Raw genomic sequence first — 27,648 nt, forward strand, 5'->3', positions numbered from 1 at the left:
CATTTTTCGCGCTTGCCTCTGCCAAGAGAATGTTCTCGCTTTTTACACATCTATCAATATAGGCTACTACTGTTTGTAATATTTAAGGATACCCGTTTATCAACTTTTCAAATTCAACGGTGCCTGGATATGGGACTTCTAGAGCGATATCTTCTTTTAGGCGGTGTCACAGAAGCTCTCCGCTGTCTTCTTGGAGGTGTGACCGATCTATCTCGACGACTGCGGCGTTCACTGGAGCGATAGCGGGAGTCTACTTGCTGTGACACTTGTGTTTGTTCGCCATCACGGTCTTTTCGAATCTTTTGTACTTCCGCCTGTAAGATATCTAAGCGCTGTCGCATATCCTCGGTCAGAACACCCAAACCAATCGCGGTAAAATAGTTGATTGAGTACCTTATGTTATCAGTGTCTTCTTTCGGAAATAGATTAACAAGGAATGGTTGGATGTATTCCTCTTTGAATCTATTCGCCAGCTCATCGATGCCTAAACTTGCAACCATTTCTTGGAAGATAAACTTTAGAAAGATCCTACCAGGCGCGGTAGTTCCATCCTCACTCATATGAACGTTCTCAAACACTTCGAGCCCAACGTAATCCGAAGCCAAGATGTGACCCCACAATTTCCCCAAAGTTCGAAGTTGAGCCGGCTCGAATTCTTCGGAGTTCTGATAGTTAGATTTGAACACTAGTTCAAAAGCGGGCTTCCATGATTTGTGGCTGGAGCAAAGCCTTTCAGCGAGTGTGCCATAAAACTTCGAATAAGTCGCTTCCTGGATGCTGGACTTAATAATAACATCCACGACTCTGTGCTTGTCGGCGTCAGGAACACGAAGTTTTAATATCTTATGGGCAGCTTCATCACTTGATAGTGAGCTCTTAAGTATCAAATAGAACCTTTTCTTGAACTCCACTTCTTGCTCACCAGTCATATCCGTAGCAACCGTCGGCTTCTGGACCTCCTCCGTTTCGTAAGCAGCCAGTGCCTCAGCCCTAAGAATCTCATATCTCCTTTCCAAAGCTATGAAATCTTCGTGGTACTCGAATTCTCCGAGGTTTTTAAGAGGCTTGAACTCGTCGCTGTCGATCATGAACGTGTGCGTGTTATGCTCCAAATCTTCGATTTTGAGCAGCTGACCCGCCGAACATGGAATATAATCCCTGCTTCTGAGATCGAATAGTTCCTGCAGAAAGCTCTTTGCATTGTTAGACAATTTTCCCGCTTGCAAAACCTGTCGAAGCTTTTCGAAGATCATGTTGTGTGCTGTAAGGCTAACCTCTGAAAGATGCTTCCCACATTGCCACAGTAACTGTACAATAATTCGAACAGAAGGCTCGGTCAGATCTTTTGAAAGCAAATGAATGACTTGGAGAATGACAATCTCATGTAAAACTTCGTAGTTAAACAATTCCGCCAATAAAGAAACCATAGAATACGCTTTAGCGTCATCAAAATTGTTGTATGCCTCTATGAATATGGCCGCTGCTTCTCTTGAGAGAGTTGCCCCAATCTCTGGAGCCACAGAGTTCAATTTGGCAGCCAGGGCGGCGTACAAATCCGGCTGCTTGCTCAAATCTGGCCTCTCAAGGATAAGCCGAACCAGATTCCTATGGCCTAACAGAATATTAACTCCTAAAATGTCCTTGAAGGTTTTCTCAAGGCTGGATTCGTTCAGTTCTTCAATTTTGCAACGAAGGTAGCTTTCCATAACCGTCCAGTTACTTCTTTGTTGCTCCTCATCAGGCACCATCTTGTCTCCTTGTGAAAGAGGACAGACTCCAGGGGGGCGATATGGATACGTTTCTTCGAAGTGTGCGTAGCATTTGTTCTGTCTGTAGATGAAGTAATGCTTCAAAGCGATATCAGAAACTGCTAATTTCCACTAGTTAAAGGAAATTGAAGAAAGTGACTAAAGGTGCCGAAATCACTACCTGCTGGGAGAGTATCGTCGCTATGAGGGCTGCTATTGTTTTCCACAACATTGAGGCATTGGATTTCTCAAAGTTGGAGTCTTTATTTGGCGACTGTTTAAGGGACATTACATTTGATGACATGAGTGTGCTGGACATAATACTACTAGGCCAGTTTGAATCTTCGGTTTACCTAGATAATGTGCTGGGGAGGATCTACAGCTCTGCCAGGGAAATATTTCTATCAAGGAAGTTGTTTGTGACTGCAATAAACGTTCTTTTTGATTACAGTTCAACGCAATCCCTTGACTTCGACTGGCTTTACGTCCCAGACGAAGAATTGCTCAAACGCTACCAGCATAAGAATGCGGGACTATTTGAGCAACCCAGGATACAAGGCTCCAACGTTTTTGGAGGGAGTTACGTTGAGGATACGGATAGATACAAAGTTAGTGCCTTAGGTGGAACTTTTGATCACATTCATGACGGCCATAAAATCCTCCTAACCGTAGCTGCTTTCCTTACGTCGGAGAGGCTCATAGTCGGTGTCACTGATGAAGAATTACTAGTGAAAAAGAAGTACCGGGAATATTTGGAATCTTTTGATAAAAGGGCTAAAAATGTCCAGCAATTTTTGCATCTATTGAAACCCAACCTAGATACCCAAATTGTTCCGATAAAGGACGTTTGCGGTCCAACCGGTACTGTGCCGGAAATTGAATGCCTGGTGGTCAGCAGAGAAACCGTAGCCGGTGGCGAGTTTGTGAATAAGACCAGACTGGCAAAGGGACTCTCGAAGCTAGATATCTCTGTTGTGAATGTTTTGGGCGGTAATGAACAAGATGGTTGGAAGGAGAAATTGAGTAGCACCGAGTTAAGAAAGATGTTGATGCAAATCAAAAATAGTGCCAGAAATTGAATTGGTGTTTTCACATGCAATGCTCTTTTGGTGTTTATGTAATAATAATGTTTAGTTACGGACGAATGAGATACCCACTGTTGTGAGAGCAGTCAATCAGGAAATCGAAGAGCCTATGTAATCGTTAGCCACTGCGCATTGGCTTAATCAGCCGCCAAGCATAATGACTCTAGTTTTTTATCACCATTGGTCTATCATGTGAGCTCTGTGATCTCAATCTATCGGGATGATCCATATATAGACAATCCAGGTTACTCATAACATTGAACAAAACAAGGCTGTCGAGCTCCTCTTCTGTATAACCTTGCAAAGATCTGAAGGATGTTCCGCTAGGAGTAGAGAAAGATATGGCTAAGTTAATCTTGGAGAATTCTCTTTGGCCCAACCCAAACTTCTCATGTAACCGAGCTCTTGTCTGAGGAAAAGGTTCGTTGGGTATCAACTTGAATAGAAAAGAGATTCCGTGCCTATTTTCAATGTCCTTGAAATATTGCGACACAATTATCAAACACCCCTGTAAAACGGCTTTGGGGTTACTTTCAGTTAGACCCAGGTCTTCCTCATCGTCATCCATTGACTCATCCTCAGTGTTGGACAAACTATCAAGCTGTTTTACCAATGCCAGCTCCTCAGGAAGAATTCTGCCGAACAATAAAACTGATTTGCCAATGCTTTTCAATGTGCTATTCTCGGAAAGAATGCCCTGAAATTGAAAATTATAGTTAGTCCACAAAAGTATTTTCCCCTTGTCATCATCGGAGAAGCCAATCTTCGCTTGAATTTTATCCAGGAACTCTTTCACCGTACAGTTGTTGGTCACCTTGAATTCAAAGCTCTGATAGTGTATATAACTGTTCTTCAGCCAGTAAAACTTGAGCGACCTCAAGTGCTCCAATTCTCTCAGAGGCATCGAGAGGACTTCGTACTCGAAGACCGGTTTCAAATCTGAGTTATAATCCCTGATGATGTAGTCACTTAGCAAAGAATCCGATTTAAGTGGAAATTTTCCATTTGAGTATAATGCAAATATTTTCAAGTATTCAGGTTGGACACCGGTCAATTGCGATACGACTCTCGCAACGTCGGAATAGGTAGCGTGAGCAGAAATCCAGAACTCAAATTGATCAGGTGTGGAGCTTTTAAGAACATACTCCTCGCTAGATTCTTCGGCTTTGTTGAACTTAAGCTTTATCCTGTGTCTCAGATAATCGTAGAATGATTTTAAGTCGTGGTAAACTGGGAACGTGTCTGGCGCTTTTGATTTAGGATCTTGAAAAGTAAGTATATCTCCTGATGAGAGTTCAGCAGTGAAAAATTTGTCCTTTAAGGAGAGTAGATCTATAGAACCAGGCTGTAACTCTTCATACAGTTGCACGGGCTCGGAAGAGTCGATAAAGTCGCTCACCAATTTTGACAACGTTGAGATCTCATCTAACTGATTTACAACACAGTAACCAAAACCGTTCAAGCGCTGCTCACTAATGTCGAATTTCTTGAGAAAAATCACCTGGTAATTTTCGTCATCCAATATTGTAGGGACATTATCAGAGGTAATGAAAGAAGACACATCGCTCCTTAGGGCGTCAATCAGCTTATCATCAACTTCCGAAGATGGAAGCTTACCAGCCTTTTTCAATGTTTGTAAGAACCTTAGTTCCAAATAAGGCTCTTCGACAAATATATCCAAAGAAGGTACTTTACCAGTTTGTTCATCTCCAAACGTTTCTTCAAGGGTCATTTCTTCGATATCTGAGGGAAGAGGCTCTTCTAATCGTAGAGTACCGTTTCTACGGTAACCCATTTTCCATAGCCTGACATTTCTGCCCCGCGGTATGTTGAGCTGTTCAATCACGTTCTTGTACACATCTTTCATGTAGGACTTACAAGACACTTTCAATGTAATAGGCAGCGTATCATCTGAGTTTAGCTCGGGGGAGTAGAGCGTAGACCTGACGTTCGGGGCCGTGTCAAAGCCTTGGTAATGAATGAAGTTCTTCAGTGAGGTGATTCTAATGCTTGTATACAAGTGCGCCTCACGAATCTCTTTCTCTCTGAGTTCCCGCTCCCTATTTAATTCTTGGACGCTGGCAACAATTGATTCAGGAACATCAGCTTCGGTCACTGGTTGCAAAATTTCTTCTTCCTTATCTTCTGCGATGTAAACGAGCATATACGCATTAGTATGACGTTGAATGAGGTAGTCTTGATACTGTTCCCTCGTCATACAGCGAATCTTATCATCCGGTAGTCTATCAAAACCGAAGTTCTCGTCGAACACTTGCCTTCTGGTTGCTTTCCATACTCTCTCATCATCAAACCTATACCATTCATCTTCTACACCAGGTTTTATAAGAGCATAGTAATGACCCGTAGATATGTCCCCTGTATGCACCAAAACACCGTGCAACTTGTATATTCTAGGCCCCGGTTTATTCTTAATAACATCGGAATCCATATAGGGAGCTAAATCAATTTTATCAGGGAATTCATAGCGATCGTTAACTTTTACTAGCTGATCATAATTGAAGTCATATTCAAATCTTTTTAATTGAAGGTGCAAAACAGGTGGAAATGATTCAAAAACTACACCTTTCCTAGCATCCTGAAGCCCATAATCTTGAGCTGCATACTGATTTTCCCCATCCATGAGTTCTACCTCAATATAGTTCTGGAAAGAAGTTTGAAGATCCTTCATGTCTTTGACGTTCAGTTGAATATCCCAGAAATCCTCTGTCCTGACAGATTGATAATCCACATTGATACATCTGATATAGCTCTTCATCTTACCAACGAATAAGTGGTTCAGTTCTCCCTCTACGGCAGTTCCTTTCATCCTCGTCTCCAACCTGTCCATCAATATTCTATTGAGTTCCTGGACATCGTGCTGTGTGAAAGCCTCTGCATTATCCCAGCCAAAGGACTTTGTCAGCTCCGTGGTATCCAGTGGAAGGTTCGACACTTGCAGCTGATAAAACGCTCTCTGCAGAGCCAATGTCACATTGTCGTTTTTGCCCTCAGTAGGTATTTGGTAAACCAGTTTCCTGAAGTACTTGGTAAAAAAGTAGGATTGCAATAGTGAGTTTAAATAGCATGTTGCGCCCTGGTTTCGAAACCCAACATATCCAGTGGCCTTCTTGGAGTCATAATTGATGAAATTGTGCCATAATACCCCAGTAGTATCCTCCACGATTCGAACGTACACCGTGATGTTAAGCATACCCTTGTTAAGCAAACCAGATACCCTTCCCTTGGCTGGGTATTTCAGGTATGTCAGGTCAATAAAGTTAGCAAACCCCCAGTCAGTGTCAATCCTGTTGAACCTGTGATGCGAGGTATTTGCTAACTGCACTTTATTATCTTCTTCCGGTCTCGAAAGAACAATGGCGAACTGGGCACAACAGTACCAATCAGGATCAACATACTCCAGCTCTCCAGTTTCAGCATTCTTCCGCTCTTCAGCATGGGGCTCCAAATAAACCGCTAAACTTTTGTTCTGATTTCCCTGCGGGAATAGTAAGACATCCCATTCGTAGTCACCGACCTTAAATCTCGGTGAAATGTACTTATCATTAGTCAACTGAGACCAGTCTTCAATATGCCACGTAAATCCACCCTCTGCCACCGTTCCAGCCTCCACCTCATCGCCCAACAGGGGCAGTATTTGTTCAATCGATTTGCCCAGATCAACCGGTTTGCCAACGCTCCCCGTTACGCCGCCAGCCTCTGACATTGTTCCAATGAACCTCTGATGCTGTAAATTGCTTTCAGCAGTATTGAAATAATGACACAACTATGTAAATGAGCCCTCTAGGCATAACCTTGAGCCCTTCTTACTGTGTTAATCAGTATAAAGGGGGCCCACCGCAAGGACTTAGTCGATCTGGGTTACCCGGTCTCGATCCTTGATATTAAGTTAACATGGCACTACTAGCCATCTTATCTAACAGTCAACTGGAGCAAGTTTAATTGCCTGGGCGAGCCTTGTATGCCGTTTGTCGATCAGAGAACTGCTTGGAGGGCCATGCTGGGGACCAAAATTGGATTTCTCGAAAAGGTGGCCGCCAGAAGTGTCTGTCGCGGAAGATCTCGTTTAGCGTTGGGATGGGCTGCTTTGGGAAGGAGGCATGTGTCGAGCGAGATTCAACAGAAGGATGAGCAGGCCGGTGAGTCAACAACCGCTACGGATACCGGTATCATTCATAAGACGGAACAGGAAACATTACTTTATTTCGATAACGTGTACCCAAGGGCAACTTCGTTGTGGAGTCCTGCTCAATGGTATAATCTGTTGTTGACAAATCAATCCAGGGAGGCAGTGAGAGAGAAGATTAGGAACTTTGCCAGTCCGCCAGATAACCCGATCCATGGTCTTGAGCTAAGGTCAAGTATTCCAGTGAAAAGAGACGGTGGTGTTTTTGCGACTTTTCTGGTGCCTCCCCAGTACAGCAAGGCGCAGGTCAACACCCTGATTCAACAGAATACCTTAAAGGAATCCTCGAAATCTTTTCTATCTTATTTTACCAGAGCTGCAGTGTTTCCGGTTAAGGGTTCTCCTTGGATCGAGGACCTGCGGAGATTGCCGAATACTACGATCTTGGTGAAGTTTCAAGGTCCAGCCTTGACAGAAGAGGAGATTTACTCGTTGTTCAGAAGGTACGGCACCATTTCTGACATCTATCCACCTACTGGGTCAGATAACACGGCGAGAGTGAAATACAGATCTTTCAGGGGAGCAATATGTGCAAAAAACTGTGTTTCCGGTATCGAAATTCACAACACAGTTTTGCACATACAGTATGAGAGAATTGCACAGGGACATTTGATTAGCAATTTTTTTGTCAATCATACCAGAATTGCTATTCCTGTGATGATCGCTTTACTTTCCATCATTGCCGTTCTTATCTTCGAGCCTATCAGAGAATTTTCGATTGAACAGAAGATCACTCATAGATATTCCATTTCTTGGGACAATCACTGGCTTAAACAGATCAGAAAACTAACATCATCCACTGTATCTCAATTTAGAAACTACTGGGGATCAGAAGATACTTCCCAATCTCAAAAACACTTATGGGAAGAGCGCATCGAAAAGGTCAATGACCTGAAGATGTGGCTGGAAGAGAATAACAACACTTTTGTTGTGATAAGAGGCCCCAGAGGATCGGGTAAACATGAACTTGTCATGCAGCATACTTTGCATAATCGAGACAATGTGTTATATCTCGACTGTGACAAATTTATTAAGTCGAGAACTGATGCGAAATTTTTGAGGAATGCAGCCAGCCAACTAGGTTATTTCCCCATCTTCCCTTGGTTCAACTCCGTGACAAACGTCATAGACTTAATGGTACAAGGTTTGACAGGCCAGAAAAGTGGTTTGTCTGAGACAAAGGAGGCACAGTTTAGAAATATGCTGACGACAGCCATGATGTCTATTAGGCACATTGCCTTGAGAGGCTATAGAACTACGCTGAAGAGTGGTGACGAGACTATAACTGTTAAGGAGGAAGACTATCTACAACAGCACCCCGAGGAGAAGCCTGTTATCGTCATTGACAGATTTAGTGGGAAATCAGAAATAAATGGCTTTATATACAAGGAACTGTCAGATTGGGCTGCAATGCTTATTCAGATGAATATCGCTCATGTTATATTCTTAACGGAAACTGTTGCCCCCAACCAGCTGCTTTCTGAGTCTTTGCCTACGCAGGTTTTCAAAACTCTTATTTTATCGGATGCTTCGAAAGAAAATGCCAAGAAGTACGTCCTAGCTCAACTGCATGACCTGCATTCGCCATCGACTATGATAGTGGCCGACCCTGAGGACGAAAATGACCCGAGGAAACCTCTCGTGGACGAAAAGGTAACTCAAGAGATAGACGACGTTCTTGATCCGCTGGGTGGCAGAATGCTTGACCTTCAAGCGTTTGTAAGAAGAGTGAAATCTGGAGAACAACCCAAAGAAGCCCTGGATAAGATGGTTGAGCAATCATCAGAGCAGATCACTCAGATTTTTTTAAGTGACAAAGTAGATTCTGTCAAGAGTGCGCAGGCCTGGGAGCTGATAGAGTTATTAAGCGAGCATTCCAACGTGTTGTTTGAACAGATAGTCTTTAGGCCGCTCTTTAAGGCTGCGCCCGAGATTGCCATAACCGAATTGGAAAACAATGGCCTGATCACCGTATCAAGAGAACGCGGTGTTTTGAAAGAAATACAACCGGCCAAACCCCTTTTCAGGGCAGCCTTCCAATACTTGGTCCACGACTCTGACCTCTCGACAATCTTGAAAACCCGCTATCTACTAAAAGTGGTTGGATTCGAAACCGGAAGGATAAAGAAATGGGAAGAGGAACTTCGTCCCCTTGGTAAATCCGGCGACCCCAAGTTGTTCAAGAGTCGGCTGGCGTATCTTTCGAAGAAGATCGAGGCGAGCAGCGCTGCCATAGACGAATGCGAGGAACAAATCAAGGAACTATCACAGAAAAGGAGCTAACAGGGTAAGCTTTTATGGCATGAATCAATACTGTAAATAGGAGGACAGAGAAAATACCAGCAGATATATAGCTGAACAGCCAGCTGGCTGAGCCTGGTTCAGAAGCTTCAGCTTGTAGATAAAGCAGACCACGTGACTTATGACCGATTTGATCCACAGTTTTCCAGGTATCCAATATTCATACTTTGCCGCTTAATGAGTTAGGACGTATATTGGCGAACCGATGAGCTCTTGAGAGGAATCTATTTCCAGACTTACCGAGATCATGCTACGTATAGCTGTAGGTAATGCTGGGCGTTCTGGCCTTCTGCCAGGTAGAATAGCAATTGGTAAATCTTTTGCCTTAGGATCAAAGCGCCTGCCATACACATCTCTACAAATAGGTAATAGCGGCTCTCAGATATGGAAAAGAGCTATTGGTAATACCAACAAAAACGCTGCTACTCAGCGCAAGGTTGAGCCTCCGAAAGCCGGCGAGGTTGCTAAATCCGGCACTCCGAGCATGTCGGAACTGAAGATATTGAAGACTCTCGTTCAATACATATGGCCCAAAGGCAACACTAAGGTTAAAATACGTGTGATGATTGCACTAGCGCTACTCATTGGAGCGAAGCTTCTGAATGTGCAGGTGCCTTTTTTCTTCAAAGAAACGGTGGATAAAATGAACGTGGATTGGTCAGATACCACTGTAGCGTTGCCAGCATCTATAGCGCTGACCGTAGTATGCTATGGAGCTGCAAGGTTTGGATCTGTATTGTTTGGCGAGTTGAGAAACGCTGTCTTCTCCCGCGTAGCTCAAAATGCCATTAGGACTGTATCTCTGGAAACTTTCAAGCATTTGATGAGACTAGATCTGGGATGGCATTTGAGCCGGCAAACCGGAGGCCTGACTAGGGCCATGGACCGGGGCACAAAAGGTATTTCCTATGTGTTAAGTGCGATGGTTTTCCACATATTGCCGATAACGTTTGAGATTTCAGTAGTTTGCGGTATCTTAACCTATCAATTTGGTGCTTCATTCGCTGGAATCACTTTTGCTACTATGTTACTCTACTCCATTTTTACTATCAAGGTAACGGCATGGCGTACAGAGTTCAGAAGAGAGGCCAACAGGGCGGATAACAAGGCGGCCAGTGTTGCGTTGGACTCGCTAATCAATTTCGAAGCTGTCAAACATTTCAACAACGAAAACTATCTGGCAGGCAAGTATCACGAGTCACTAATGAAATATCGCGATTCTCAAGTCAAAATAGCCCAGTCGCTAGCCTTCTTGAATGCGGGCCAGAATTTCATATTTACGTCTGCTCTGGCCTCTATGATGTACATGGGTTGTACTGGAATAATCGGAGGAGATTTGACAGTTGGCGATTTAGTTCTGATCAACCAATTGGTTTTCCAATTATCTGTTCCGCTCAACTTTCTTGGCAGCGTTTACCGAGAGCTCAAACAGTCGTTGATTGATATGGAAGCTCTATTCAAGTTAAGAACCAATGAAGTCAAGATACAGAACGTTGAAAGGCCGCTAATGCTGCCTGAAAACAGCGGCCCGTTCGAAATCAAGTTTGAAAACGTCACTTTCGGTTATGACCCAAGACGTAAAATCTTAAGGAACGCCTCGTTCACGGTACCCGCAGGCCTGAAGACAGCTGTCGTGGGACCTTCTGGCAGCGGTAAATCAACTATTCTGAAGCTGGTGTTCCGGTTTTACGATCCTGAAAGCGGAAGGGTTCTGGTGAACGGGCACGACGTAAGGGACTATGACTTGGACTCGCTCAGACGCGCGATCGGAGTCGTGCCGCAGGATACTCCGCTGTTCAACGACACCATCTGGGAGAACGTCAAGTTCGGTCGTATCGACGCCTCCGAGAACGAAATAACGCAGGCCATCGAAAAAGCCCATCTGGCACCACTTATCCACAAGCTGCCCGCGGGTTCAGCCACCATTGTTGGTGAAAGAGGTCTCATGATTAGTGGCGGCGAAAAGCAGCGACTCGCTATCGCGAGAGTGCTGCTCAAGAGCCCTCCCATCATGTTTTTCGATGAGGCCACCAGTGCTCTGGACACCCACACCGAGCAATCGCTGCTCAAGACCATCCGCGAGAACTTCGACCGCGGTTCCAAGACCAGCGTCTACATTGCACACAGACTGAGAACCATCGCCGATGCCGACAAAATCATGGTGCTGGAAGACGGTTCCGTCAGAGAAGAAGGCACACACAGCGAGCTCCTTAGCAGGAAGGACTCGCTCTACAAGCAGCTGTGGAACATACAAGAGAATCTCGACGTGATCGAGAGCGAGATCAACAGTGAGCAGAATCTAGAGATCCGATAGACCATCAACAGGCGTTGATCATCTCATCTTATTTTCTCAAATATAGTCGATGAGGTCGTTTCTTTTGTTGAAAAAAAATTGGTTGACTTCTTGGAAGCGAACATCTACATTAATCAGATGAGAAACATTGAAAAATTGGACAGTTAGTTACTGGCGACCTTGAGCTCTTTCAGAAGTCTTATATATATTTACGATTGGTTACTCAGTATCTGATACGTTTGTCGGAACTCCTAAGTGATTCATTTAGGCGTTATTGGTGCTTCGGTTTACTGAAAGAGAGATTCGCAAGAGATGTGTGGTATACTTGGTATTGCATTGGCTGACGAAACTTGTCCCGTAGCTCCGGAGCTTTGCGATGGTAGCATTTTCTTACAGCATAGAGGGCAGGATGCAGCCGGTATTGCCACCTGCGGTGCCCGTGGCAGAATCTACCAGTGCAAAGGTAACGGGATGGCCCGCGATGTGTTTACCCAGCAGCGTGTTTCTGGTCTAGCTGGGTCCATGGGTATTGCTCATCTGCGTTATCCTACCGCGGGATCGTCAGCTAACTCTGAAGCGCAGCCTTTCTATGTTAACAGTCCGTATGGTGTTATGCTGGCACATAATGGTAACTTGGTGAACACTGTATCCCTCCAGAGGTACATGGATGAGGAGGTTCATCGCCATATCAACACGGACAGTGATTCCGAACTGTTGTTGAACATCTTTGCTGCCGAATTGGAGAAACACAACAAGTACAGAGTCAACAACGAGGACGTTTTCCGCGCTCTTGAGGGAGTTTACCGTCTAGTCCGTGGTGGTTATGCCTGTGTCGGTATGCTGGCTGGATTTGCGCTATTCGGTTTCAGAGATCCAAATGGTATCAGACCCTTGCTCTTTGGTGAGAGGGTAAACGAAAATGGTACTAAAGATTATATGCTAGCATCAGAGAGTGTCGTTCTCAAGGCGCACAATTTCACTACCTATCGCGATCTGAAGCCAGGTGAGGCTGTCATAATCCCTAAGAACTGCGAGAAGGGAGAGCCTGAATTCAAACAAGTCGTTCCAATGAACAGCCATAGACCTGATCTTTTCGAGTACGTGTATTTCGCAAGGCCGGACAGTGTCCTTGATGGGATTTCTGTTTATCATACAAGACTACGGATGGGTACCAAATTGGCCGAGAATATTCTGAAGAGCTTGGGACCTGACGAGGTGGACGTTGTCGTTCCGGTGCCTGATACAGCAAGGACCTGTGCGTTGCAATGTGCCAATGTTCTAGGAAAGCCATATCGTGAAGGTTTTGTGAAGAACAGGTACGTCGGGAGAACTTTCATCATGCCAAATCAGAAAGAACGTGTGTCATCGGTGAGACGTAAGTTGAACCCTATGGAATCTGAGTTCCATGGCAAGAAAGTATTAATCGTCGACGACTCTATTGTTAGAGGTACCACGTCGAAAGAGATCGTTAACATGGCAAAAGAATCCGGTGCCACCAAGGTGTATTTTGCTTCTGCAGCTCCCGCAATTCGTTACAACCACATCTATGGTATTGATTTAACGGATAACAAAAACTTAATCGCATACAATAAAACGGAAGAGGAAGTGGCGGAGGCAATAGGCTGTGACAAGGTCATTTACCAATCGCTGGAAGACTTGATAGATTGTTGTAAAACAGAAAGTATCGATAAATTTGAAGTTGGTGTCTTTACGGGTAACTACGTCACAGGTGTCGAGGACGGCTATTTACATGAATTAGAGAGGGTTCGTGCCTTGAACCAGTCCAACAAGACCGATGTCAAATCTGAAGTTGACATCGGTTTATATAATGCAGCCGACTACTAAACAAGTCCGGCCATTTGTAATTTAGAGATTTATAAACCAAGAGATATGATACTTCGAGTTGAATTTTGGTAGGTGCTCTGACACTTCTTTGTTGTGAGGACAAGAGGACTATTGCTTCATTGAGAATGAGGCGATCTCTACAAGTTGCAATCCAACAGTCAAACACAAAAATGTCCTCACTCTCTCAATGTCCGGCTCCTGGAAGCTGCTCGCCAAGACATTGGGTTCCAAGGCGGAAACACGCTCCAGGAAGACTGCTATAGTATGTGCTCCAACCGTTGAATCATTAAAGCAGTTCGAAGCTCGATGTCTTCCAAATGGGTGCAACTTCGCCAATACTACCATGAGTGTTCTGGGATTTAGCTCAGCAGAGGTAGACATTGGCACTACGAACAAAAGGAGGCGGGAGATTCTCGAGCTGGATGCCTATGCGATATCCTTTCCTATAACAGCATTCGCTTTGGACTATTTAACGGCATTTGTAGATTTGAAGAATGCCGATGATTACAGCATCTCTTGGTTCTTCGTGTTGGACTGGGCAATGCCGAACCAGAGATTTTGGTTACAAGAGCTGATCTCATCAGTCGATGTGCTGAGCAGCAGTGGCGCTTGTATTCCAGCGGGTTCCATGACTATCTGCTGTGTAAACACCGACCACATATACACCTGGCAGAAGAATACCACTCAATGGCTTCCAGAGCATGTAGAGCACATCCAGCAAGCTTTGAGATCCTTCTGCCTGTTGAAAAAGTGTTCACTGCTTTACTATCCAACCCTGTTGCCATCGTCAGCATTGTCTGATTCCGATAAGGAGGCTGCTCTCAACGTACTGCTTGGCAAGCTTGACTTGATATCTGCAGATCTAGTGAGCACTTCAGACCTGCGAGTGCCGTGGGGCTCGGACTCGATTGATCTGATAAAGAGGGCGCCGAAGTCTTTTGAACCTTCCCAGGTCTTCACAAATGAATTTAAGGAGAACTTCGAGGCCTTCATTCCTAGAGTCGTGGCTCCATCGGCCCGCAGCGATGAGATGCCAATGGAACAGGAATCGATAGCTCCTTTAAAGATTGACGTGCAGCAGGAACTGCAAAAGATCTACGACCAAGTTCAAAAGCACAAATAAGCCGACTATGTCTATCCGAAGCTGATTTGCCATGATCTGAAACTATTGTTGAAACTCACATTCACGCTTGGGACTTACCAACAGTAGTAGCGCCGCAGTCGCATGTTTGACCATGCAAACAGCAATTGGAACTCTTTATCATGCGGGAAAGAAGAAGCGGGCTCCCATCCGGTGGTGAAGCTGACAGACGAGACATAATGAGATGTTAACAGTGTGATTGACCGAACGGTAACGCGCTAGATTCCTCATCTGCGGGAGGCTACGAGCGTTCAAGCAAGATTCTTTTGATAGAGCGTCTAGAACTTCCGTGTTCGAAATTCATTAGCTCATTGATGTACTAAACAGCTGCAAGAGTACTTAGGTGTCCCTGCGCTTGCTCAAAGGTTCAAAGGACTTAGGTTGTTTCGCTGATATTTTTCAAAGCTCATCGCATCGCTTTGAAAATTTTGATTATAAGCGATGAGAACTGGCATTTTCAGCTATTATAGAGGATAACTGCAGGCATTCGCTTCCTTCTAAGCCGCTTAGAAGCTGACTATGGGTCATGCTACTCCTTCTGAGTTGCTGAATGTATCTCCTTCCGAGGAACACCCTTCATCGCAACGCCTTACCCCGGAAAACAAGAATAAACGAGATGCTGAGCCCAGTGGCCAGGAGGATAACAGCTTTGTAAATTCCAGAGTAGCGAGGTTGAGTATATGCGAAGACAGTACCACTGCGAGTGAAATTATGGCTGGTCTTAAGGATTCAGAAAAAGTTGAAATGGTGCAGGATTCGAACAATGGGAACTCAGATCAACAGAACGGCAAGCGAGGCAAAAGATCAAAAAGAAGAAGATCCAGCGCAGTATCCGGTCCTGGCTCGGCCAAGGTGAGACAAAGCGTTAAACAGGCAGCTTCTACTCAGGCGCCCGTAACGAAGAAGAAAAAAAAGGTACTGAAAGCACTATTAGAAGTTAGAGAAATTCCTGCTGGGCGAAAGATAAACATTAAGGACTTGAGAGATTTGGTTGTTTTCATTTTGGGTGGTACCAATAATTGTCCTAAATGGATTAACATTGAGAATAGACAGGCGATCAGAAAAGTAGTTGTGTTTCTTGTCCCTGGGCTACAAGTCGAAGATTTCGGATTTTCAAGCGATTGGAGGTTCAGCAATTCTCAGCAAGCTTTGGGCGAATCCTGCTTGAAAGATTTATCAGATTCAGGCGCGAAGAAAGATCTTCAAGTCTTCCCTGTCTCGGCACCAGGCTCTAATACTTCACTTTTCTCAGCCTACAATTCATTCATCAATGTGGGGCTTTCCAAGAAGGAAAAGAAGATTCGTCGTGAGGAGCTTGATAGCAAGAAAATTACGATAAGCGATTTGATTTTGAGCTTAGATGACTTGATTGAAAATAACTATCCCATTCACCGTGATACCCCCGGTATCACGGATACTATGAGGCAACAGTTGATTCAGCATTACGAACAAGATCCCATCGAATATGTTTCCACCGCTAAGTTTGACCATGAGGGTTCTCATATTTTTGCTCTCGATTGCGAAATGTGTTTGGCAAAGGACGGATTGGTCTTAACCAGAGTTAGCATGGTTGATTTCAATCTCACAGTGATTTACGACAAGCTTGTCAAGCCAGATGTTCCGATCATCGATTATCTTACGAAGTATAGCGGTATCACAGAGGAGAAACTTCTGAACGTGGATACAAAGCTGCAAGATGTTCAGCAAGACATCCTGAAGATAGTTAGCGCGGATGACATTTTGATTGGGCATTCTCTGCAGAGTGACCTGGATGCTTTGCAAATGAAGCATCCAAAGATAGTTGATACTGCAGTTATATTTGACCATAAAGCCGGCCCGCCATTCCGACCAGCTTTACGTTACTTAGCATCAACTTATTTGGAAGATGACATTCAGAATAATGACGCTGTTGGTCACGATTCGATTGAAGATTCCATTGCATGTATGAAGCTTGTGAAAATGAAGATCGCAAATGGGATGGGGTTTGGAATTACTGCTAATACTGAGGATTTGTTTCGTCTGCTGGGAAAGGTAGGCGTAAAGTCTATACGTTTGAGCGATTCTGGGCCTAAATTATCAGTAAGCACAGCCGTAGGCTGCGAATCTGCCATACGATGTCGATCTGATGCCGAGATAATCTCTGGATTGCATGAGAATTTAAACAAAAATGATCTCCTGGTTTGTCGCCTGAGAGGGCTTGAATTTGCGAGAGGCTATGCGACTCCGCCAATTATCCGTTCATGCGAGGTACCTAATGCAGAGGATGCGTTAGCTTTCTTCTCTGATTCCTTGCAGAAAACTTACAACGATGCTCCATCCGGCACTCTGATAATGGTTATGTCGGGTTCCGGTAATACAAAGAAATGGAGTGAAATAATGACAGCTATCAATAAACTAGACAAAGCCGAAAGAACTGAAGAAAGACAGAGACGTGAGAAAGACATCGAGGAGGCGCTGGCTGTTGCGCGAGACGGCGTAGGCATGATGTTGCTCAAGCAAAGCGAATAGACAGGTCTATGTACAAATTCTTTGCTAACTTTTTAAATAGCTGCCTGCGGAGAACGTCCGACATCACTGCATGGTAACATCACCTTCGGCGTCTTTATCTGCAATTTGGTCCTGCAATTCCGTCTCTTCAGATGCGTTTGCGGGTTCTGCCGCCTCTGGTTTCTCCTGCACACTGCTGGCCTTATCCTTCTCACCTGCTTTTGGTGCTGACGTTCCTGCGCTGGACAAGGCTATCATTGACTCGGCGCCTCCCACCGCTCCTCTGATATCTTCCACGGTCAAGCTATTATTTCTGGCGCCCTCCCCGGTGGCACGAGGAGCACCGCTGCTGGTACCGTTGACACGGTCCAGGGAGTAATTCGCCAGGTCGAAAAGATCTCCCTCCTCAATTTCAGCGGAAGCGTTCGAAGCGGGCATCTCGGACTTTAACCAGGTCTTATATTTAAAAGAGTTCTTATGACTGTCCGTCTCCGATCTTCCACCCTCACCACTACTGTTTCCATGACCCCCGCTGACGGTCTCAGGACGAGATGCTGCATACCAATCGTATCTCCAGTGGCTCTTTTTCTCGGACGCGCTCAGATAATTCGTGTTGTTCGCTCTTTGTATCAGTGACTCCATTCCGAGTGTCAATTGAGCTTGAAGCAGCCTCCTTATGCTTCTATCATTGGCTTATACCGGCTGGTGCCAATTAAGGCTTGAAGATGTTAAAGCTAGCCAAGGCGATCGTGTTGTACGAAGGGTATTGAAGTTCGTCAAAGTTAGCCTTTAATACCTTCAAGTATATATCATCAACGGCAAGCTGTTGGGAAGGCAGTTGGAACAGGCTGTGTGGTTGATTGGGCGCCAGTTTGCACAGGATAACAGAAGGCAGCATGCCAGCAGGCGAAAAAGGGAGGAAAAACCGGCCGGCAGATCTTTCTAACGAGGACGATGCCTACGAGGCTATCTTTGGAGGCGAGTTTGGCTCCTTGGAGATTGGAGGATACATTGGACGCGATGATGAATCAGAGACGAAGCATTTATCGGATGCGATCGATTTTGAGGACGAGGACGAGTTGGCGGATGAAGAACTACCAGACGAAGAAATGAGAGAGGATGAAAGCGAGGCAGCAAGGCGGCTCGAGGGTGGAGCTGGACACATGGGAGGTCACGTTGGCGATTTCATGGGCCATGAGGGGTCTGGAGGCGATTATGATGGCGGAAACAATGCGTTGTTCATGGGAATGGACGGTAACAACGGAGTTTTGATGGAGAGGAATCACTCATTCGCGGTTTACCGGGTACCGCCCAACCAGGAGGAGCAACGGAAGGCATACCAGCAGCAGCAACTCTTGAAAGAAGCGGAGAGGAAAACCAGAGAAGATAAGCTTCTGCTGAAAAGTTATTTTCCTAATTTCAAGAAGGGTAAAGTACTGAAATGGAATAGTCTGCTCTATAAGAGGCCTGGAAAATATCACTGGGCGGCTGAGTACAGTCCAGCTAGAAAGAATTTGGAACCTCTGATGCCGCTAAATCTGAGGCTGCAGGTTCAGCCGGATGGAAAAAAATTATTCAATACCAAGGAAAGCACATGGACATCCTCATCGCTGCCGAGCCTTGCTAGTATGCAAAACAAGCGTCACTCACATGGCATCATTGTTGTCACCCTGGATGAGCTAGATCCGGAAGAAGTGCATGAACACGAAGAGAACCGTCATACACGCAAAATTTCAGAAGAACTGCTGATTGCAACTGATGACTGGGACCAGGAACGAATAATTAATGAGGGGGCTGTGTCGTCAAAGAATCAGTCCGATTTTGCTAGGAATTCCCTCAAGGAGGATGAGAAAGACTGGGACTGGAATGAGGATGATTTGGTCGATGCGAAGCTCGATAATAATCAAGCCAGGCTAGACATGAATGATGAACAATTATTGCTTATCAAGGGATCTGGATACAGAAAGAGTGAGGAGCATGTAGCAGACTTGCTCCCGCTAAACGAGAAAGGCATTATGCAGAAGTTCAACAATTCTAACGATGATGAATATAATGTGTTGGGACGTAATCATCAGACGAAAGTTCGTGCCACCATTTCCAACCTTAATATCGACCATTCTCAACCTGCCATACGGCTCCAATCACCTTACTATAAGGTCAACATGCCGAAGAAGGAGCTGCGATATTTCCACCGGCCGAACTTTGGTAAGAGCATCAGACCAGGTACCAATATTGTGTTCAGCAAATTAAAAGTTCGGAAAAGAAAACGGGACAAAGGCAAGGAAGTTAAGGAGTCATTTGCATCTACTCAGGATCTGACTATTGGTGATACAGCTCCTGTTTTTCTTATGGAGTATTCGGAACAGAATCCTATCGCACTTTCGAAGTTTGGAATGGCTAACAAACTAATTAACTACTATAGAAAAATGAATGAACAGGATGCATCACGCCCCAAGCTACCAGTTGGGGAGACTTATGTGTTAGGTATCCAAGATAAGTCGCCATTTTGGAACTTCGGCTTTGTCGAACCCGGCCATATTGTCCCTACTCTATACAACAACATGATTCGAGCTCCAGTTTTCAAACATGATGTATCGGGGACAGATTTTTTACTGGTAAGAAGCTCTGGTAATGGAGTGAGCAATCGCTTCTACCTCCGATCTATCAACCATCTATTTGTAGTAGGTCAAACTTTCCCCGTTGAAGAAATTCCAGGTCCTAACTCAAGAAGGGTTACATCGATGAGAACAACAAGGTTACGCATGGTGGTTTATCGCATATTGAATCGAACTCCATCGCAGGCTATCTCAATAGAACCGATTGCCAGACATTTTCCAGATCAGGATTATGGGCAGAACAGACAGAAGATCAAGGAATTCATGAAGTATCAGCGTGAAGGGGCAGACAAGGGATTATGGAAATTGAAAGAAGGGGAACCACTATTAGATAATGAGAGCGCCAAGAAACTCATTACTCCTGAACAGGTGTCCGAGGTGGAGTCAATGAATCAAGGTTTACAATTTCAGGAAGATAATGAGTTCTTTAATTTTGACGAGAAGCTCTTGAAGTTGGAGGAGAATTTGCTCCCTTGGAACGCTGCCAAGAATTTTGTTAACGCAACACAAATGCGTGCGATGATACAAATACATGGTGCCGGCGATCCTACTGGTTGTGGCGAAGGCTTCTCTTTCCTGAAGACTTCAATGAAAGGGGGGTTTCTGAAATCCGGGATGGATAATGGTAAATCTCAAAGTTCGAGTGGACACAGTTATAATGTTGCAGAGCAGCAAAAGGCTTATGAGGAGGAAATAAGCAAGACTTGGTATACTCACGCTAAAAGCTTGAGCATTATCAACCCATTCGAGGAAATGGATGACCCTGACGAAGTTAATTCGACGAACCGCCATGTGTTAACCAGTAGGACTGACGGAAAGGTCTTAAGGATAGTGCGCAAGAAGAGAGATGAAAACGGTATAATCCAGAGACAGACGCTTGTTGTGCGCGACCCTCGGGTTATAAAAGGATATCTGAAGAGCAAAGAAAAGAGGCGTGAGGCTAACTTGAACGTTGAGAAGTTGCTCGAGGAGGAAACGACTGTTCAAAACGTAGAAGACATCGAAATGCAGAAGAAACTGCTGCAGAGTGAGTTAGCCAGTTTGGAGAAGTCACAGCAAAGAAGAGCCGCTCGCCAGGTCTCCAAAACGAAATCTCAGGACAATAAAGTGACCAAAACTAAGAATACCACCAGGCGTTGCGCAAGATGCGGGCAGGTCGGTCACATCAGGACAAAGAAATCGTGTCCTATGTACGACGGTAGCCTTGGCACTTCCCAAGGAAGCGGCGTGGGTGAGAGCGGTGCGGCTAACCTGTCTGCAGCTGAAGCACCAGCCGCTTCGCCAATTACAAATTAGTGAATGCCGATTCGTGTATTAAACCCGCCATGATCTTTAAAACAGTACGTAAATTGGTATACGATTCCAACTATTCTATTATTATTTCAGAAATGGTATATTGGAGAGTCTGCGCACATCTCCTTTACCAGCTGGAGATCACTATCGTACCCAGCATAAGCAATATAGCCTGGCGCTCCCTTGTTCTCATCAATTGGATAATGCACAGCAGGAACGTCTGCGTTTTCCTTGATACAGAAGGATAGATGCTCCGAGTTTGGCTCGAAATCCCTAGAGATCCTCTTAACAATGGTTTTAAATTCCCCCCGTTTATCGCAGCTGGGTCCTCCCCGAGAAGACAGCATAATTACTGAGCTATCGGATGTACCAATTTTCTCGACCGTTGGTGTGCAGTGGAACCACTCATAGTGAATTCTGGTTGCGTATTTGAAGTATTCAACAGCTGCAATCAGCATAAGACAGACCGCGGTGCATTGAAACAAGCTGTTAACCTGGGCTTTTCTTCTGGCCATTTTAGATTAGTGTGATCGAGGATGCTGGTCAATTAGACTGCCTATAGTTCTTGAGATCTTCCCTACTAGCATACCATTTTGAATAGTAGTTAGTGCGTTATACGAGAACAAGCGAAAAATAAGTCTAGATATAACCTACAAAATGGCTATGATGAACTAATGAAAAGGTTTATAAGGAGAAGTTACCATGGATCCACTCATTGAGCATGCTTAGGGCATTCTCGGGAACGTCGTAAGGAACCATGTGTCCTCCGCCAAAGATCCTCAAGAAGGTCAAGTTTTCGAAGCTCTTGACCTCCCCGGCTTTCTCCTTGGTTAGCTTTGCAACCCAATTACGGACAGGTTGCTTAGCAAAACCGTCGGCTGACTTCCAGGGCAGGACATCAGTCCAAGCTCTGTTACCCAACCAGTTACAGATGAAGTCCTTGTCACCGGCGTAAATCAATACAGGAATATTCTGATTCAAGAGTTCGGTAACAGCCTTGTGGTATGGTTTCATCCAGTCGCCCGCGAACAAGAAGTTTCTGTTGATGTCGAAGTTACAGGACTCGTACTTGTCAACTTCAGCACCGACAGCTTCCTTGACGTAGTCTAAGTTCAAATAGTCATCAATGTACTGGAGATCCTCGTAGCATAGGGTCCCTTTACATTCTTTTCTGATATCGTAGACGTTCCTACCAGTGCGAGCATATGGGTTGATTTGGGCATTGTTACAGTAGATGGAGGCTGGAACACATGACCAGATCGATTCAGATTCATAGCATGCCTCAATCAAACTCAAACAACGGCCCAATGAGTCTTCCATGGCCTGACACTCGTCCGGTGACAAGACTGCTGGTTCACCACCTTCCCCGCATGCCATGGGTTCGTACAGAGGATATTGATTCAATGGATCGGTTAAGCCATTACCGATCAACACAGACGTCAAATTGAAGTTTCTTTTGGAGACAGGATGGGACAGAATCTCGGTGGCAAACACCGGGATGTAATGACCAGCGTACGATTCACCAGCGATGTGGAAATCCTGACCGTGTTTGACGTACTCTGGGAATTGCTTGAAAAACAACTGCAAAAATGCATACACGTCTTTACCGGCTGCGACAGTATCAGACACACCTGCAGATCCAGAGTAAGAGAAACCTACATTCACGGGTTGATCCAGAAAGATCACCGTGGCGTTGGAGTTCCACGACTGGGGGTTATAGATGGGTTTAATATCTGAACCGATAGAGGAGGGGCCCAACTCGAAGAAAAGCCCAGTCAACGATGAGCAGCCGGGACCACCGTTCAGCCATAGAACCACAGGATCTTTCTTAGGGTCGTTTCTACTCTCAAAACTCCAGAAGAAGAAATGCTTGTCCTCATCCTCTACGTCCAAGTAACCTGTATATTGCTTGACATCTGGGTCGATCCCCAGCACCTGAGGGTCCTTCAACTTGTTGATTCTCAATTGATAGTTCTGAACGTCTTCACTTTGCACTGTGATATCCCAGTTTTTTCTAGAGAAGATAGCCGATGGATCTTTTGGCTTTGTGACAAACTGCATTTGGGAGACTTCCACAGGAAATTTAAAGGGCATTTCTTCCCAGCTCTGTTTAATGTCGGCAGATAGGGAGCCCAAAACTTCCTTGTGGTCCATTTTTAACGCTTCAATAGCCTTTTCCAACAGACTGCTGCCTTCATGATTCTGATTAAACGCAAATGGCTGTTGGAAGGACATACCATTAACCACCGCTGCTGATAAAGCGAGCGCCAACGTTCCGGCACCTTTCATTCTTGTTATCTTAGTTCAATTGCGCAACTCTCCTTCAACTCTTTCAAAGCTAAGAGTTGACCAGAGATGTCCCACTTCAAATATTCCTTTAGAAACACTAATAACCCCTGGAGTAGCTTACAGATCTCTTATCCGAACCTGACTACACAGATGCCCCGAGTCACATGACAGAAATGAGGAAGCTCCTTTCACGAGAGATTACCCGTCCGATCTAGAGTCCGAAGCGGGTAACCCAGTTCGGCCACAGAATAGAGCCACCCCATTAAACTGATCGATCCATCCCACAACTCACTTACCAGCAACCTCCAGCAACCTCCAGCATCATCTGAAGAGCTCTAGTCATCTCAGGAGGCTTTCCCTCGCTTGGGGCCTCAGCGGCTGCCCCAAGGCCCGCTTTAGCGGGCTACAAGAGCGATTCTACCAGAACTTCCCACTAGTTCTCGTTAAAGTGCTCTTTAAGTCCATCTTAGACCTCTTTTATAGCTTTTCGGTGTCTCGGCGGCTATTTAAAGTGGTGAATATTTGTTTACCCTGTTTTTGTGTCTCGAGATCCGTTTTTGTGGCCGGGTCGCGAGAAGATCGGTTATATATAAGAGGCAAAGCCAGTAACTGGGCGCAGCCTATTTTAAGTACTTGAGAAGGCTGCTCTTCGACCAAGTTGGCGATCATCCAGGGCAGGTAGGTGGGATTGTATTTTGTGTTGTGTGATAGATGGCTCATATCCCTCAGGTTTTGCCCAATTCGATACCGATTCCAAGCTTTATCGTGGACTCGTTCTCATACGTGTGGTACTATCTTTATGCGTCACTGCTGAAAGTGCCTGGTGGCCGGTATATCATATCGTATGTAAAGAAATCACATCAGGATGACCCGTACAGAACGGCGGTGGAGGTTGTGCTTATTTTGTATGGAATCGTTTACTATTTATCGAAACCGCAGCAGAAGAAAGGGCTACAAGGAAGCAAACCAAATCTGACTGCTCAGGAAGTGGAGGCATTGATTGAAGAGTGGCAACCGGAGCCAATTGTTGATGAATCTGTCATGGAGGCTCAGAGATGGCGGCTAGAGAAGATTCCCGTAATTGAAGTGTTGAAAAAGGGGGATCGAGTGCGCGTGAAGCGTAATGATGGTCGAGAATGCTTCGATAACGTGCTTAATTTGGCGTCAAACAACTTTTTGCAATTGGCCTCAAGACCGGATGTTGTCGAAGTGGCTAAGAAGACTATAAAGAACTATGGAGTTGGTGCTTGCGGACCCGCTGGCTTCTATGGGAACCAGGATGTTCACTACATTCTGGAGTATGCACTTGCCAATTTTTTCGGCACGGAGGACGCTGTGTTGTATGGTCAAGATTTCTGTGTTGCACCATCTGTCCTGCCAGCTTTCACCAAGCGTGGTGATCTGATAGTTGCAGACAACCAGGTCTCGCTTTCCTTGCAAAATGCGTTGCAATTGAGTAGATCCACTGTTTATTACTTTGAGCATAACAATATGGAGTCCTTGGAGTCCCTTTTGAAAGAATTGACTGAGGCGGAGAAAAAAGAACGATTACCTGCGATCTCAAGAAAATTTATTGTTACAGAGGGCCTATTCCACAATTCTGGTGATATTGCACCTTTGCCAGTTCTACTCTCGCTGAAGAACAAGTACAAATTCAGGCTTTTCATCGATGAAACATTTTCTCTTGGAGTATTGGGACGTACGGGACGTGGTCTTGCTGAACATTTCAACATGGAACGTGCAAGCTCGATCGATGTGACCATTGGATCGATGGCTACCGCCTTTGGATCATCAGGAGCCTTCGTTTTAGGAGACCGTGTTATGAGCCATCACCAACATATTGGCTCCAATGCATACTGTTTCTCTGCGTCTCTACCTGCGTATACGACGGCCACTGTGACCAAAGTGCTTCAAATAATGGAGAAGGACAACTCTGCAGTGACTGCGCTTCAGCGTCTTTCGAAACTGTTGCACGGTTTCTTCACAAACGACGCTGCGCTGAAACGATGGGTTCTTGTCACTTCACATCAGATGTCCCCCGTCCTCCATCTGCAACTGACCCCCGAGGCAAGATTCCAAAGATTCAACTACACGGGCGAACAATTGTTCGAGACCATAACACGTCTGCAGAAGCGTTGCGCGACGACCAAGTTCGTCGAAGAATACGAGCAAGAAGAAAAGTTCTTGCAAGCGATAGCCGACCAACTGCTGTCGCAGCACGGCATCCTGATCACCCGAAACACGATCGTACTGAGACAGGAGACGCTACCCGTGGTACCCAGCCTCAAGATCTGCGTCAACGCCCACATCAGCGACCAAGATCTGCTCGCAGCCTGCGCGGCGATCAAGGCCGTGATCATCGGCAGCTGCTCGAACAACTGCTCGGACTGAACAAGCATGCACGGCCATCGATAGATGCACATATATATGTAAGATAAGACGGGCATGGCCCACAGACCGCGCTCACGGCTGTCGTGGCCCGTCTGAGCTCGATGACGTTGTGGAGAAACCGCATCACGTTATATTCTCGGCTTGGCGTTGTCGCAGCATGCGAAAATTCATTCTTTCCTTGTAAAAACTCGAAGTATAAACAACAAGTGCTAGATCTAGAACGACAGGAAGTGGTCAGAGTTTGTCATTCGCTAGTCAATTCCTCCAGGATGATGCATTTTAGAAAGAAATCGAGTAGTTCCGCCGGATCCGACGGCAGTAATGGGGGACACGGACGTACGCCATCGGTGAAATTGTCGAAAGAGGACCAGGAGAAGTTCAAGATTCGTACTGCTTCGGTGGCAGATCCGATACTGGAGGCTGTTCAAGAGGCTCAACCTTTTGAGCAGGCTGCTGAGACGTTCCAGGACAACATGAACCGGAAATCGTACTTCTCGACAGATGGGTCCGGAGTGCTGCGGGATGTGTTTGGACAGCCGATCCATCAGCCAGACGTGTCGAACCCGACCAGGGCTAGAGATGAGAGGCCTCTGGACACGATCAGAGGCTTCGAGTATGCTGTGTCAGGTGACCCTAGTTGGGGCCAGCAGCTAGAGACTCCCCAGTATGGGTTCAGAGTGAGGCCTGACTTCCCACTGTTTGCGTCGAACCCGTACGGCGCCCAGGGGATGGCTCCACAGCAGCCGACGTATGCTGAGCAGGCAGTTTACCAGGCCCCGGTCGGCGAGGCTGTATCCGGCCAGAAGAAGAAGAAGAGAGGGCTTTTCGGTAGAAAGAAGAAGAGCAAGGACTAGACAGCGGCCAAGGTCGTGTTCACAAACGCATTGCTGAAGTGCGCGCAGGTAACGTCGCCTTCGTCGAGTCGTTTCGTTTTCTCAGGATATGGATACCAGTTTTCCTTCCTCCTTTCGTTTTATAGTTATGATTAGGTTTGAACATATAGTAGTAGCAGTTAACTCAGGAGCTTGCTCGATTTTACTCGATTTGTAGCCAATTGGTGCAGTTCTGTCTGCTAGAGCGTTCTATTTCAGAGGTGAGATGAGATGAGATGAGATAGAAAAAAATGGTGAACTTCACAGAACATTGAGAAGTCGCCAAGAGTAGTTCAACGAGCATTCGAGGTCAGGTTTAGGCTCAATTGGATTTGGCAAGATGGCTCAGACGCAACAGAAACGAAAGAGAGCACGAAACACTGCAAACTCACTTGAAATGGCTCAATTCATTGACGCTGGCTCAAATAAGATCAAGAAAAGAATAAGAGATCTAGAGAGACTGTTGACGAGGAAACGAGACTCTCTGCCGGACACGATAATCGTTGAGAAGGAAAGGACATTAGAAGCGTTGAAATTGGAGCTGCAGAATGCTCAGTTAAGGACTACGATAAAACGGAATGCCAAGAAATACCATATGGTTAGGTTCTTCGAACGGAAGAAGGCTCTGAGAAGATATAAAAAGGCTTTGAAAGCAGTGGAAGAATCAGATGGAGACGAAAAATGCAAACAAGATCTTATTCAGAAGTCCATCGATCTCTGCTATGTTGTGAACTTCCCCAAGGCCGAAAAGTACATCGCCCTGTATCCATCCGATGACGGTGCCAATGGGAACAAGGACGATACCAGTAGTATGAAGACCGAGGCAAAGAGAGCCGCATTCCGCGATCTGGTCTCTAAACAGCTGAAGGAAGGTACCCTACCGGTTTCTTTGGATGATATCCTAAGTGGGAAGAAGCTGGATAAGGAGGGTGCGGGTATGACGCTAGAGGCCGCCGATGCGGACAAGAAGACCGATATCGTTGAGACTGCGCCTGAGGAGGATGAATTTTTCGAGTGACCTGTTCAGTTGAAGCTATGTACAATGTATAAGTAAAACGAGTCATAGAGCGTTTAAATCTGATGG

General features: G+C 45.5%; 15 protein-coding genes across 15 annotated transcripts; 10 read left to right on the forward strand and 5 right to left on the reverse strand.

The window, feature by feature from the left end:
* Nucleotides 1-113: 113 nt before the first annotated feature.
* Nucleotides 114-1,748, reverse strand: CWC22 (U2-type spliceosomal complex subunit CWC22; the record flags this gene model as incomplete). Its single annotated transcript, XM_037281002.1, has 1 exon — nt 114-1,748. One exon carries the CDS (start codon nt 1,746-1,748, stop codon nt 114-116), a length of 1,635 nt encoding a protein of 544 aa, XP_037136897.1.
* A 203-nt stretch (nt 1,749-1,951) lies between these two features.
* Nucleotides 1,952-2,827, forward strand: CAB4 (putative pantetheine-phosphate adenylyltransferase; the record flags this gene model as incomplete). Its single annotated transcript, XM_037281003.1, has 1 exon — nt 1,952-2,827. The coding sequence occupies one exon, from the start codon at nt 1,952-1,954 to the stop codon at nt 2,825-2,827; it is 876 nt and encodes a 291-aa protein (XP_037136898.1).
* A 169-nt stretch (nt 2,828-2,996) lies between these two features.
* UBP15 (ubiquitin-specific protease UBP15) lies at nt 2,997-6,557 on the reverse strand (the record flags this gene model as incomplete). Its single annotated transcript, XM_037281004.1, has 1 exon — nt 2,997-6,557. One exon carries the CDS (start codon nt 6,555-6,557, stop codon nt 2,997-2,999), a length of 3,561 nt encoding a protein of 1,186 aa, XP_037136899.1.
* Nucleotides 6,558-6,812: 255 nt separating this feature from the next.
* YME2 (Yme2p) lies at nt 6,813-9,320 on the forward strand (the record flags this gene model as incomplete). The annotated part of the gene is made up of 1 exon (XM_037281005.1): nt 6,813-9,320. The coding sequence occupies one exon, from the start codon at nt 6,813-6,815 to the stop codon at nt 9,318-9,320; it is 2,508 nt and encodes an 835-aa protein (XP_037136900.1).
* Nucleotides 9,321-9,585: 265 nt separating this feature from the next.
* On the forward strand, nt 9,586-11,652 carry ATM1 (ATP-binding cassette Fe/S cluster precursor transporter ATM1; the record flags this gene model as incomplete). Its single annotated transcript, XM_037281006.1, has 1 exon — nt 9,586-11,652. The coding sequence occupies one exon, from the start codon at nt 9,586-9,588 to the stop codon at nt 11,650-11,652; it is 2,067 nt and encodes a 688-aa protein (XP_037136901.1).
* A 291-nt stretch (nt 11,653-11,943) lies between these two features.
* Nucleotides 11,944-13,476, forward strand: ADE4 (amidophosphoribosyltransferase; the record flags this gene model as incomplete). The annotated part of the gene is made up of 1 exon (XM_037281007.1): nt 11,944-13,476. One exon carries the CDS (start codon nt 11,944-11,946, stop codon nt 13,474-13,476), a length of 1,533 nt encoding a protein of 510 aa, XP_037136902.1.
* Nucleotides 13,477-13,663: 187 nt separating this feature from the next.
* Nucleotides 13,664-14,599, forward strand: DYN3 (dynein light intermediate chain; the record flags this gene model as incomplete). The annotated part of the gene is made up of 1 exon (XM_037281008.1): nt 13,664-14,599. The coding sequence occupies one exon, from the start codon at nt 13,664-13,666 to the stop codon at nt 14,597-14,599; it is 936 nt and encodes a 311-aa protein (XP_037136903.1).
* Nucleotides 14,600-15,136: 537 nt separating this feature from the next.
* Nucleotides 15,137-17,125, forward strand: RNH70 (Rnh70p; the record flags this gene model as incomplete). Its single annotated transcript, XM_037281009.1, has 1 exon — nt 15,137-17,125. One exon carries the CDS (start codon nt 15,137-15,139, stop codon nt 17,123-17,125), a length of 1,989 nt encoding a protein of 662 aa, XP_037136904.1.
* A 63-nt stretch (nt 17,126-17,188) lies between these two features.
* On the reverse strand, nt 17,189-17,746 carry RTT102 (Rtt102p; the record flags this gene model as incomplete). The annotated part of the gene is made up of 1 exon (XM_037281010.1): nt 17,189-17,746. The coding sequence occupies one exon, from the start codon at nt 17,744-17,746 to the stop codon at nt 17,189-17,191; it is 558 nt and encodes a 185-aa protein (XP_037136905.1).
* A 254-nt stretch (nt 17,747-18,000) lies between these two features.
* On the forward strand, nt 18,001-21,015 carry TAF1 (histone acetyltransferase; the record flags this gene model as incomplete). Its single annotated transcript, XM_037281011.1, has 1 exon — nt 18,001-21,015. The coding sequence occupies one exon, from the start codon at nt 18,001-18,003 to the stop codon at nt 21,013-21,015; it is 3,015 nt and encodes a 1,004-aa protein (XP_037136906.1).
* An 86-nt stretch (nt 21,016-21,101) lies between these two features.
* Nucleotides 21,102-21,527, reverse strand: LIP1 (sphingosine N-acyltransferase subunit LIP1; the record flags this gene model as incomplete). The annotated part of the gene is made up of 1 exon (XM_037281012.1): nt 21,102-21,527. One exon carries the CDS (start codon nt 21,525-21,527, stop codon nt 21,102-21,104), a length of 426 nt encoding a protein of 141 aa, XP_037136907.1.
* Nucleotides 21,528-21,696: 169 nt separating this feature from the next.
* On the reverse strand, nt 21,697-23,301 carry PRC1 (carboxypeptidase C PRC1; the record flags this gene model as incomplete). Its single annotated transcript, XM_037281013.1, has 1 exon — nt 21,697-23,301. One exon carries the CDS (start codon nt 23,299-23,301, stop codon nt 21,697-21,699), a length of 1,605 nt encoding a protein of 534 aa, XP_037136908.1.
* Nucleotides 23,302-24,012: 711 nt separating this feature from the next.
* LCB1 (serine C-palmitoyltransferase LCB1) lies at nt 24,013-25,692 on the forward strand (the record flags this gene model as incomplete). The annotated part of the gene is made up of 1 exon (XM_037281014.1): nt 24,013-25,692. One exon carries the CDS (start codon nt 24,013-24,015, stop codon nt 25,690-25,692), a length of 1,680 nt encoding a protein of 559 aa, XP_037136909.1.
* A 101-nt stretch (nt 25,693-25,793) lies between these two features.
* GSR1 (Gsr1p) lies at nt 25,794-26,546 on the forward strand (the record flags this gene model as incomplete). The annotated part of the gene is made up of 1 exon (XM_037281015.1): nt 25,794-26,546. The coding sequence occupies one exon, from the start codon at nt 25,794-25,796 to the stop codon at nt 26,544-26,546; it is 753 nt and encodes a 250-aa protein (XP_037136910.1).
* A 358-nt stretch (nt 26,547-26,904) lies between these two features.
* EFG1 (Efg1p) lies at nt 26,905-27,582 on the forward strand (the record flags this gene model as incomplete). The annotated part of the gene is made up of 1 exon (XM_037281016.1): nt 26,905-27,582. The coding sequence occupies one exon, from the start codon at nt 26,905-26,907 to the stop codon at nt 27,580-27,582; it is 678 nt and encodes a 225-aa protein (XP_037136911.1).
* Nucleotides 27,583-27,648: the final 66 nt, after the last annotated feature.

The sequence above is a fragment of the Torulaspora globosa genome, chromosome 1 (assembly GCF_014133895.1).
Source record: "Torulaspora globosa chromosome 1, complete sequence".
Lineage (NCBI taxonomy): Eukaryota > Fungi > Ascomycota > Saccharomycetes > Saccharomycetales > Saccharomycetaceae > Torulaspora > Torulaspora globosa.